The 12,781-nt window shown below is 38.2% G+C and overlaps 1 protein-coding gene across 1 annotated transcript; it reads right to left on the reverse strand.

Moving 5' to 3' along the window:
- Positions 1-3,097: 3,097 nt before the first annotated feature.
- Positions 3,098-10,143, reverse strand: LOC139745133 (enhancer of rudimentary homolog). The gene is made up of 4 exons (XM_071655556.1): positions 10,018-10,143; positions 5,800-5,887; positions 4,593-4,713; positions 3,098-3,582 (listed from the first exon to the last, which is right to left on the reverse strand). The coding sequence occupies exons 1-4, from the start codon at positions 10,018-10,020 to the stop codon at positions 3,489-3,491; spliced, it is 306 nt and encodes a 101-aa protein (XP_071511657.1). The 5' UTR covers positions 10,021-10,143; the 3' UTR covers positions 3,098-3,488.
- Between the last annotated feature and the right edge of the window lie 2,638 nt (positions 10,144-12,781).

Raw genomic sequence — 12,781 nt, forward strand, 5'->3', positions numbered from 1 at the left:
ACTGAGAAAGAAAACAAAACAACAAAAACCTACCCTTCTATTCAAGGCAATCTGTTCTTATAGAAAAATACGGTGTATGGCATCACTTCATCATTGTTAACTACAAGATGATGCATAACAGAGTACCAGAGTGTGATGTCATAGCCATTCATTGCCATGGAAACTGGTTCTAAACAACCTTAGCTGGCCAAAATACCTGCACACTATTCTCATGGTTAGACAACTGGATATTTGATAGTAGCTTGAAAGCCCAAGATCAGTGCAAATTTGGCATATTTTTTAGACAAAATTATGTACTTTTCTTCCATAATCGGTTTGAAATTCTATGAAACTGTAAGATATGGTCAATCTTAACAATCCTGACAGCCACTAGAAATGTTATTGAAAAAATTATGTAAAAGAATGGTAGATGAAGGATTTTGAATGCCAACACTGTGTCATCTGTATCACCATGTAGATTTGTACACTGTATGCTTGTGCATGCAAAGCATTCACACCGATTCATGGACTCACATCCTATCTCCATGCATGAACTGTACAGGCAAGCTGTTTGTTTTCACTCCAGCTAAACTGGAAGCGACGTATACCCGACCATGAGAATTGTTCCTAACCATACTCGCACCTGGTCCCAATCAAAGCTGTAACATCAGACTGTGACATCATCACTTCGGCACTCTATATTCCTGGCTTTCACAGGTGACTACTGGTGCTTGAAGCTTAGAGAAAGGACTGACACTGTTGGTTTCTACTTCAAAACTTTATGCTGCTTCAAACCATTTCTTCAAATTTCACCCCATGTACCCTACAGGCTTTAATATATTTACAAAGTGAATGGCATTGCGAGGTAGTGGTCCTGAAAAGAATAAAATCATATCATTCCACCATTCTCCAGGCACTACAAGCATCTCTTTTTCTGAAGCAATGAGCTCACGGTTTCTGCTCTTTTTCTTCATTTTCCTACATTTTCCACCCCTTGGAAAACAAATATAATAAATGACAACCCCCCCCCCCCTCAAAAAAACAAACAAACAAACAAACAACCTAATGACTTCACTTGTCAATATCCTTATAATATGAAACTTTGCAGCCAGCATGAATCCCATTCATTGATCACTACATTGTATGTCCAACAGCTCAATGCAAACTGGATAAAGCAGGGAGATAGCCATAAATCCTGATTACCAAGTGATATTGAAGTTTGAAAATAGCGAGTTCCTTTTTTCTGGTACATTTCATCTGAAACGATACCACACTATACAAGTTTTTGATTAAAAGGGCACCTCATCGGCTAAAACGTTCATTTTTGGTACTGCTTTTCGACAATAATCTTTTTTTTCTTTTTTTAAATATACAATGCTCATTCTGTACTGGATTTAAACGAGTGGACAAAGGAAGGCAAGAACAAGGTCACCTCCAGACCACCAAAGTTTCAGAATACTCCTGTGAAATTGGAGCTCTACTACATTATGTCACTCTACCCTCACTGGGCAAATTACTGTGCATATACAACATGTATGTATGTATGTATGTATGTATACATAAAACAGGGCAATTTCACCCACAACTCTTCGGGTCAAATTTCACTGGAATGCAACAATGATTTCAACAAGAAAGGTACATTCCGACAGCAAGATAAACAATAATTCATTTTATCTTGGGCATTAGGCGTTTGAACTTTTGCCTTCTCAGGGTTTGGTTCTCATGAATTCACATGTGCGAGAATACATGTATGCATGTAATTCAAACCCCCTTAGGTACCTCACTGGGAAATACAGATCCTGCTCACTATCAGCTCAAAGCCAGACTGTGCAGCAAAAATACTTAGGTGTCATTGAAGGACATACGACACAAAAAATGAATGAATCTATTTTTCTCTCTCTCTCTCTCTTTGTCTATGAATTGATGATAGCTGTCCATGTTATTCAGACTTTGAATCAATAGATGGGAATTCCCCAGTGAGAAAGGGCTTGATCCCACTGACTTCCAAGTCTTGCATTGCTCCATTTTGCATATCTTGGTACTATTTTTTGACAAAAGATGACCAAAGGCATCTGGAAATATTACATACAAAGCAACATTAACCAACCAACACTAACCAATCTTTTTGATATTTCTGAGCATAAACACAATTTACTTTGCACAAAACTTTGTCAATTCTTGCTATAGATATCACCTGACTACAGAAACATCAAAAACATTTTATGAAAGCAGACTGATGGTGAAAGAAACTTAAATTAAGTGAGTCCAGGAAGAATGGGAGGGAAAACTTAGTTTTTGTGAAATCAGACAAATATGAAAGTTCTGACCATAAATACACAAAATACATGTAACTTGTCCTTTAAGCGGCATGTCAAATCATGTGTGATAATCACCTGGACAACAATATAATTTGTATGTAACAAAATACAATCTCTTCATCAAGGTTTATTTTTCTGCTTAAACAGTCTCCATAGGTGTCTCCCACGGAATAATTAAAGCCAGTGTACGCAAACTCTCACTGAATGCTTGACAAAGATGTAAGAACAAACAAATACGCCTAGAGTAAATAAACATGTCTGCAGAAGGCAGCTACAGCAGACTGAAGCTCGAATTTATGCAACACAATTTTCACAGGAATTATGGAATTTGTCCAGTAACTAGCAAATCAAAAGCACAATTGTCTGATCTGTCTATTGACTATTACACAGTTTTGATGATGAAGTGAACAGCACCACATCGTAGTTCTATTCCATCTCATGAGTATGTGTATAGTTTATAATGTTAACATATGTCTGTGCTTTCTTAACCTTTGCGTAGTGCAGGGGATACCATGGCACTAAGATCGGCCACCATATTAGAATCAGCTGCTTCAAACAGTTTTCATCTTACTGTTTAGAGCTTAAAGAGAATACAGACTGTCTACAAACAATCAAACACAAACATCATATCATACTGAGCAAAGATTTGTTTTTCATACTGTGAAATTTCTTCTAACCAAGCTCTAATAACCACAAAAAATGATGATCATAATGAATAAAGAAATTGTACAAACATACATCATCACAGAACTCTTTTGGCCTTAAAATTTTCACCACAAAAAAAGAGGATTTTGCTCACAGTGGATTCGTATTCAAAAAAGCATACAAGAATAATCTGGTGCGTGATGAAATTGCAGCAGACAAGGTCAAAATATTTGGAGTGAAGAAAACTAATGAAATGGCTGCAGATGCCATCAAGAACTGAACAGGAAATCACTTCGCTAGCATCTCACATTCTAAATTTGCATGGGGTTGAAGTGATTTCACTGCCATCACAAGCTTGTGTAGCCGGTTCCTTCCTTGGGGGTCCCCCTCGTTTCAAATCTTCTTGTTGTTGACACGTCCAACAAAGGCATCACTCTGGATTCCGTTACAAAAAAGCATTGTCTCTGGAGTAGAGTCTCATCAAAGCGCATGTTCCCAAATTTGCTTTCATGCTCCAGTGTCACGCTTCATGGGTTTTCATCTGCGTCACTTTGCTGCCTGCTTTCTGAGGGTCAGGTAGATTTTCTCCTTAATCCAGTCTTTGTTGACGGGGACATACATGTTTGCAGTGGGCTGAAAGCTGTGGGACAAGAACAAGGTACAGTGCACTCCTGTTATAAAGAACATGGTTATAACGAAATTCCAGATACAACAAAATAAAATTCACGCCACAACATTATCCTCTATTTTTTTTTTTATTGTTTATTTGTTCAGTTATAACTAAATTTTGATATAACCAAAGAAAAGTCCCGAGGACTCTGTTATAATGGGAGTCTACTGTATCAAGACTGAAAAGAAAGTTGCAAATATGAATCCATTTTGTGCAAAGACATAATATACTCCACAGATACAAAGTATCTTTCAAACAATATTCTTATTGCTTTTAATATATACTAGCAAAGTGTTTGTTTTTTAAATAAAGTGTACACATGCGATAACAGAGCATCACTCGAATAACTTTGAGTGGGGCTGCAAGTTTTTTCACTCTCGTGAAGTTTCCAAAAACAAATGCTGTAAACAGAGAAATGTAGCAACAGCTCAATCGATAGAAGAAAAAAAATCTGAGGAAGTGCAAACATTACTTTTACTTTCAGATATGTGGATCAATCACTGGATATGAACTTTCACTTCATACACACAGATGATTTCAAAGATAATATGTGTCATGACATACCGCTGTGTATTTATGTTTTGCAGTCTGTATAGAATACCAAGTGCTGATGTCACAGTCTTTTGTTATAGCTTGCATTGGAACCAGGTGCAAGCATGGTTTATAGCAACAACAGCATTCACAGATTGGACCAGGTGACTCTATAGAGTAGCAAAGTGTGATGTCATAGCCATTCATCGCCATGGAAACTGGTTCTGCACAACCTCACTTGGCCCCATATTAACCATGCTCGCACCCGGTTCCAACCCAAGCTATAACAAGAGACAGTGACATCATCACTTCATTACTGTTATTTGTTCCAGGAGAACTCAACAACTTTACAGAGATCTGCAATAATTTTACAAGATCTATCATCTTTACACGTCTTCCTACTTGCTCTTTTGAAAATGAACGAACAAGTTTGTTCTGCTACCACTTACATTAAGCAGCTCAAATCTGTGAGGTTGTCGATGAACTCAAACAGCTCACTGATGTCGTATGTGATGGAAGGACTGTTGGGGTGAAGCCTCTTCAGGTGTTCCTCAAAGATTCTGCAGATTCCTGTAACAAAAATATGAAAATGAAAGCAGAAATGACATAGAAATAGTCAAACCTGTCTAAAATGACAACTCAAGCTAAACACAAAATCTGGTCGTTATAGACTGGCGGTCATTGAAGAAAGGCTCTATGCAGTAGCTACTGTGATAGGTATTTTTCTATGTGTTGTATAATCACTACTGGTACATACTCCTGAAGCACTGGCAGACGGTGTCTTCAAAAGCCATGGTGCAGTGTATTCATGATATAAAGACTGCCTGAAGTCTTTGTGCATTTATTTATTCCTTTGTGATATTTGAACATGGACAAATTTTCACTTAAATGTTTGAGTTTACACATTGGTGTACTAAGGTTATTCAAACATTCAGTACATTGTAGTTTATAAGATGGTAAATGCAGCCATCTACCGACACTAAAATCATGATGATGTCTTCCTTTTTGGCAAAGTTTCACTGATCTTCATGACTGTATTACTCTTAATGTTATTCCCTAATTACGATTATGTAGACAAGTCTGGAAACACTTTCCTCCTACACGTAGCACTTAAATCTGTCCAAGCATCAAATACTTCAAAGTTTACTTGTACCTGATAATATCATTATATCCTTCTTCATAAAAACAATATCAAAATCAAGGTTGTTGTTCTCATTGTTTAAAATCGCCCTAAACTACTGTACAATGTATACGCCATATATTTTGCAAGTCTAAATTTTCGTGAATCAGGTATTCCCGACGACATCGCGACTGGTTAAATTTGCGATCATGGAGTCCTGTACTGAACTAAGAAGTGTATACGCGTACGTCACTATCACATCGGGATCAGAGTCAATATTTTCGCGCATCTTTAATTTCGTAAATAGCACCAGACTCACGAAATTCGCAAAAATAAAAACCTCCTGAAATATTTGGAGTATTTACAGTAGGCCCTACATGGCACTATCATTATTTCATACGCTCCCACGTGCATCACACATCACTGCATGCATACACAGTGTGTGAATATGCCTGCCCCATTTGAAAGCTACTCCAACACCTGTTTCTTTATAAACCTTTCTGTTATTTTTTTTTATTTAGTTCAAACAGTCTCACCTTCCATGCATTCCCTGACAGAGTTGTAATCTGTGTAGGTTCTTGTATCTGCAACCTCCCCGGGTTGGATGAGTAAAATAGTGTGTGCCTGTCAAAGGAAAGAGAACAGAAGATATACAGCAGGTTATATTATTCAGTATTCAGTGCTTTGAATGTGACTTTCAAGTGCCTTCAATTCAAGCATGGAGGGGAAATTACAGAATACTAGCTTTGTGTCACATAAATTAGCATATTTAAGCACTTAAGAATGTATAGAGCCACTTGCTGTTCTCCTCAAGAGATTAATTTCAGCCCGGATTTGTCTTCGCTGTGGTCTGGGGGCCCAAAATATAGCAAGGAAATGGAACAGCTGTCAAAAAGTAGCCTGACCACACAATTCTGTTAGAAAATTGAGTGGTTTTGGAAGAAAACAGAGCTCTCTATAAATCAAGATAACTCTAGTAAATTGACAATAAAGAAAATCAAGCCGATTTGGACGGAACTATTTTACCATTGATGATGTCATCAGAGTAGTATCCCTCTTGCTTCATTCTTTTTGGCATCAATCACGTCATTCACGATCACTTACCTATTGTAGGGCAGCATGTACGTGTATTGTCGAGAGACAAATGCACGCTCAGCCACTATGAACTGTACACTGTATACTAGTAAAGAACGCAATTTAAATTTGCAAACTCAGTACGAACACAGACAGATCATGCATGTAACATTACATTTTGCTGTGTACTTAGTACAGTATATCGAGTCAACACGGTGGCCTGTCAAGTGCATGTTAGCTTTATAGTGAGTCAATCAGCTCTAGCACCAGCAATGACTTCTGCTTTGAAATCTCACCTGAATTTCTATCATTCTCTAGTTTACGTACAATCCTCAGCTCCTAAAAACGTGAGTACGCATTGTAAATTCTAATAACTATTCTAGACAGTTTTCCTATTTTCTATACATTTACCATCCCTCCCTCATGAGGGAGATTTTGCATTTTCAGAAGTAAAATTTAATGATCTGGTGCATAGACATCTACTGGGTGAAATAATATGTGGACAGTTTTCTATTTAAAAAAAAAAGCCAGAAAATTTTCCACATCTTGGGAATTATTTGGGGGCCAAATTATATGCAACTGCTCCCCTTGACCTCCAGGATCAATGTCCCTGCACACAAGAGAGCTTTTGCGTTTTTAGAATTCAAATAAAAATGTCTCATAAACATATTTTTAGATGGAATTTGGGAAATTGTCCATACCCAAAATGTACTAAAATGTATGGAGACAAGGCAAAGGGTTAATGAAGGAGATATCCCCTCCCACACAAGGGAACTTTTGCATTTTTGGAACCGAAGTGACAAATCTCCTGGTGCGCACTTCTGATGAAATATTCAGAAATCTGTCAATCTAAAAGTGTAGGGTAAAACTACCAGAATTTCGTCATCTGAGCTTTTCTGCACTATTCTTTAAAACTAAAATAGTACATGCAAAACCATGTCTTTAACGATGTATGTTAAATATATCAAACTTCCTTTATCTCAATACAGAATTTCAGAAAATCCAAATATATATTTCTATGTTAACCAACCAGAATCCTGTCAACGCGATCTGAATTTGGCCAGGCGTTATGCACGTCCAAGGCCACTGACACGCATTCAACCCATAAGTCACTGCATCAGCACGTTCATTTGGAGAATTTGCTTTTCTTTTCCATTTTGGCAGATATTATCACACTCTAAGCTCGTGATAAGTGCTTTTTCAGCAACCCTGATTCTTTATACTGGAGTTAATTCATGTGCGCTTTGGAAAAGTTGTGCCGATTCTGCATTTTTTGACGGCAAAATTTGGATTTGGGATGGATTTTGGAGGTGACTAAGGCAAGGGACTTTCCTTATTATGTGAACGACAGTGCCAGTATGTGAAATGATGTGATTTGTGTGTGTTGTGACAATACAATTTGCTGGCTAATGGATTAGTGATGAGTGACTGAATTCTGGACCGAATGGGCTAAGGGTAAGGCCAATAAGGGGAGCAGAGTACAAGTAGGTATGGTTGGGTGTTCATAATACCGGCCACCTAACGTTTTTCTATCAATAGAAACATGAAAAATCTCACAATTTGCCTGAAATTTTACTCACGTGTGGAGAAAATACTCCGGATTCACAAGCGCGCACTGAAAATGCGATCTGAGGTACGCGCTCTAGATGGCGGCTTCGAACGCATGGGGTGTCATTTTTTCCGCTCTCAGTTGCCCTGTTCATTTCAACCAACCCTCACAATACGTATAAAGGGCACTTAGATGCGTTTTTTCGACAGGCCGCTGTTTTTTTCTAGCCGTCATTTTTCCCCAATAATATTTGAATATATTTTGAATCCTTCGATATTACTTTTGAAGGACTGTTTGATGAATTTGAATTGATTTTCATTAGGAAACTTTTCATCGTAATTGAAATAAATTAGATGAGTCAGTTTGTTTTTTCACATTCATTTCTCGTTTCTGCTTCAACTCGTACGGTCGTAGCGGGCGACAAAATAATTATGTCATGTGTATGTGTAACATGTGTGCACGATCGTACTAGCGGCGGTGACAATTTTGCGGTCAAAATCGTCAAATTCATTACGGAAGGATACTCTACATCTAACAACGAGTCAGCAAAGGTAGGCCTAGTTATATGTAGTTACAGGATAAATCTTATTCGATTTTGCTAAATTTCGTTAATTTAGAGGGAATACTTATTTGTTTTCGCCTCATTTTACTCGGTAGCGTAGCCCAGTGAAGAATCGAACACCGTTGCGCGTAGTCCCATGCGTACATTTTCTTTCTGTTCGTGCAATGCCATTATAGTGCGCGGTCGGTTGATATGGACCCGGTCGGTGTGTTGAACACCTACCATACCCTATTCTATATTCAGCATGACAATTTTCCACATCTAAGGATGGGACCCCCCCCCCCCCCCCCCCCCATACAAATTGTAGATGCTCAAGACTGCATTCACACACTCACACACAACTTTGTTGTAAGATTTAAACACTGCTCTGCCTCCGACATTCTTAATTTAGCTTAGCCACATCATACATAAGATCAGTTGCGACAATCGTGACATAATGGCATGGTTAGCATAGACAGAAAGATCCGTCTGTCCGAAGGACTCTTTTATACTTTGCCATTAACGCTGTCCTCCGTAGACAGACGCAAGGTTCCAGTACCCATTGCTGTGTGGATATTCTTAACCACTGTCTCTATCGAAAATTGGGTGAGGTACCTCACCCTTCTCAATTGCGTCTAATTCACGGCCCTAGGTCGGCAAATTTAAGCTTGTATAGTTATATCAACTATCCAAGAATAGACTACACTACAGATCAATGAATAATCCAACATTTCGGTAGAATTTTCAACGTAAAACACACATCAACCAGCCCGTCGCGTCGTCACGTTCAAACTGCAGAAACATACAGTATGAATCTATTAGCCAATCACATGCGAGGTAGTTTCTACGTGTTTTTTTTACTAAAACACGTAAGTCGCATGTGATTGGTTTACAGATTCAAAATGGCAACTTACGGTTAGCGAACGGCGATGTTGCGATATGGATAAAATTTCTGCATTATAACCGAGTTACTGTGAGTATTTCGATTGCACAATGTGAGAAATTAACCCCAAATATTGCTGCATAATGTGTCATGTCATGTCAAACTTGTTTGAATGTAAAAAAGCTGTCTGAAATTTGGTTTATTGTAACGTTTGATCTGTGCGCGTTGCTCCACACAGGAGCTGGGATCATTGACTTCGGTCTGTATACGGAGGGGATCCGTGAAGCCAGACGCAGTCTCCGCGGAACATTCCCCGACGGACAGATACAGACCGATCTTTCGGTCAAGGTTTAATAGCATAGCAACAGTGCCCAGTGGAGTAAATTTTACATCAGTAAAGCAGGAGACAGAGTGTGACCATGTCAAAGATTCAGGCCAGTATGTTCATGTTCTTCACGATCATATAAGTCTACAGCACACAACAGTAAAATTTACAAGAGTATCTATTTTAACACGTTTAATAGATTTACAACCTAACCAGCTAACATAATGTTATTGTTAGCTCAGCTGAGTGGGGCTTGCTTTCTACATATAAAGTTTATAACGCTACAGTTAGAAATTCCGTATGCCTACCCTATTTCAATTCGCACGGTAAAGACCTGTACCTGCAAAGGAGAACTTTTCTCAGAAAATAATACTGTAATTACCATTGCGTTCTTAGGAGTTGTAATACCCTCTGGAATAGGAAAATAGGACCTCTTTCTCAGCAACGACGTCGAACCTCACAGCCACTAAAACTTGTGTAGAGTCTATGTGTTTAACGTGGTTTTCCCAATCACACACGTGTACGTACTGCGTGTGGAGTGGTAAGACATCGGTCGAGTGAGCAGACGCTGTTTTTGATCGTACCCGTTATGTATAGTATTTGTCAATAGATGGCGCACTTTAAACTCGACCAGCTTCGAGCTGCGTCGACCACTAGCCGAGTGGTTTCCAGAAGAGATTACACCACCATTCCAGTCGAAAGATGCATTCTATGATCCTCCGCCGGTGTTGTAACCTGCATGCTGCAGGGGCGTCACCAGCTTTAGGTGATCCGAGTATCCTTCGGATCACCTTCTGTATCTGTACGGATTCTTTCTTCTTCTTTCTTTCTTTATTTCTCCGCAAAAGTTGTGCAGAGGTTAGCTCAGAAAGTCCGCTGCCTATCAATTTCAAAATTATACCATGTATGCATCATGTCCCAAAGACGACAAATCTAATGTATCATTGTGATCAGTGGACCGTGACGTCACTATGACGTCATTATATGAAAACACATTCTCAATCATATCTCATTAATGGAATGAAATTTTTCAATGAAATTTACGTCACATATATTTCAAATTATGCGCATTCTACTCTTGTTCTCAAAATTCATATTTTCTCTTAAAACGTGCGCGTACGCGCGCGTTGAAATATTTGTATGCTCCAATCGAGCTCAAAATTTTTTTGCACACGTTTCAGACCATTTGGAGCATTTTTTGAAAAATTGAAAAAATCGGACGGACGCGTACGCGCGCGCGCATATACGCACGCACAGCTCATGTGCAATTGAAATTTCCAGTTTTTTCACTTTGATCGAATGTCTGAAATGTTAAGGAATATTTATACCAAGTTTCAAATCAATCCGACTCAATATGACGTCATACGGGCCCGTCAAAGTTGAAATTCCGCGCGCGCGTCAATGGCGATATACAGTGCAACTATGCCAAAAAACTGCCAATTTTAAATCCGATTTTACTCGTCAGGATGGACGGTGACCCCCCATTTTCTGTACATATTTTGAAAGCTGATGAGTTGTACATGTCATTTCATGGGGTGGCAATGCTGACAAAATGATTAAAAGATAGCAAATTTCTTAATAAAGTAAAAAAAGTAAATTTTCAAAATGACGTCATCAAATTTCAAGTTCATTCGAGCGTATCTCACTAGTCCTTTGTCAATTTTCACCCAGATTTCAGTATGTTGTAACTTATTTAATGTTCTTTCAAACATAGAATTACAAAATTTTGATTGGATAACGGTATCACCTCGTAAAAATGTAGTGAAAGTAACCTTGTCAAATTTGACCAGTTTACGTGTTATCTCTATGGGAGTGCAGTTTTTCTGGAAATGAAAATTGACATGACTATCTTTATCGAGCACTAGCTCACTTAAGCTTCGGTAAATTTCTCCCAGATTTTAATATGTTGTAGCTGAGACTTTACGCTACCGTAAGTGTGCACTTTGTTTTTTCATACGATGTCAGAATCACGTCAAAAAATTGGGTTGAAATTCAGGCTTATCTTCGATGTATTGAGATATTTCTTTCTTTCTGCAACTTTCTTTGCAATAACTCAAGAAAAACGGCCTCTATCACTTCCATATTTTGCACATGTTTAGTTCATGTCACGTGAATTATTTCATAAAATAACAACTACTTGATCGGACACCATCTTGGGTATGTAAATTAGGGTCAAAGGTCATAAGTGTTTCACCCTGTATCTTAGTGAATACATGTCCTATCTTTCCCATATTTTGCATACGCAAAGACCATGTTACAAGGATCATTTCACAAAATAACCACTTTTTACTCAGATGCCATTTTGTCTGTACAAATTGAGGTCAAAGGTCATATGTACTTCTTTTTGTATCTTCGTTATGACGTGTTATCTCTATGGGAGGGAATTTTCTTTAATGTGAAAATTGACATGATTGTCTTTATCGAGCACTAGCTCACTTACCCTTCGGTGAATTTCTCCCAGATTTTAATATGTTGTAGCTGAGACTTTGCGCTATCGTTTTGTTTCCTTTGTTTTTTCATACGATGTCGGGATGACGATAAAAAATTGGTTGAAATTAAAGTTATCTTCTACGTATTGAGATATTTCTTTCTTTCTGCAACTTTCTTTGCAATAACTCAAGAAAAACACGCCCTATCACCCCCATATTTTGCACATGTTTAGTTCATGTCTCGTACATTATTTCATAAAATAACAACTACTAGATCGGACAACATCTTGGGTATGTAAATTAGGGTCAAAGGTCATAAATGTTTCATCTTGTATCTTAGTGAATACCTGTCCTATCTTTCCCATATTTTTCACACGTATAGACGATGTCGCGAGAATCATTTCACAAAATAACCACTATTTCATCAGATGCAATCTTGGGAGTGCAAAGGTGGGTCAAAGGTCATATGTATTCATTGCTGTATCTTCGTTATTCAGTGTATACAGAATTTGGTACCAAAGATGGCAGATATGACTCCCTTTTCTAAATGAGAATGCAAACATCACACGGCCAATGTCTCTAAACAGAGATGAAACTTGTATGGTCATGCCTATTGCGATCAGGACTCGAATCATTGATAAAAAAAATCGGATCACCTTAATTTGTCAGTGATGACAAATTACAATCTCTAGTGTTAAACTTCCCGTTGTCACAAAA

This window comes from Diadema antillarum, unplaced genomic scaffold, assembly GCF_040938485.1.
Source record: "Diadema antillarum isolate AM-2024a unplaced genomic scaffold, OU_Dant_1.0 scf00000036, whole genome shotgun sequence".
NCBI lineage: Eukaryota > Metazoa > Echinodermata > Echinoidea > Diadematoida > Diadematidae > Diadema > Diadema antillarum.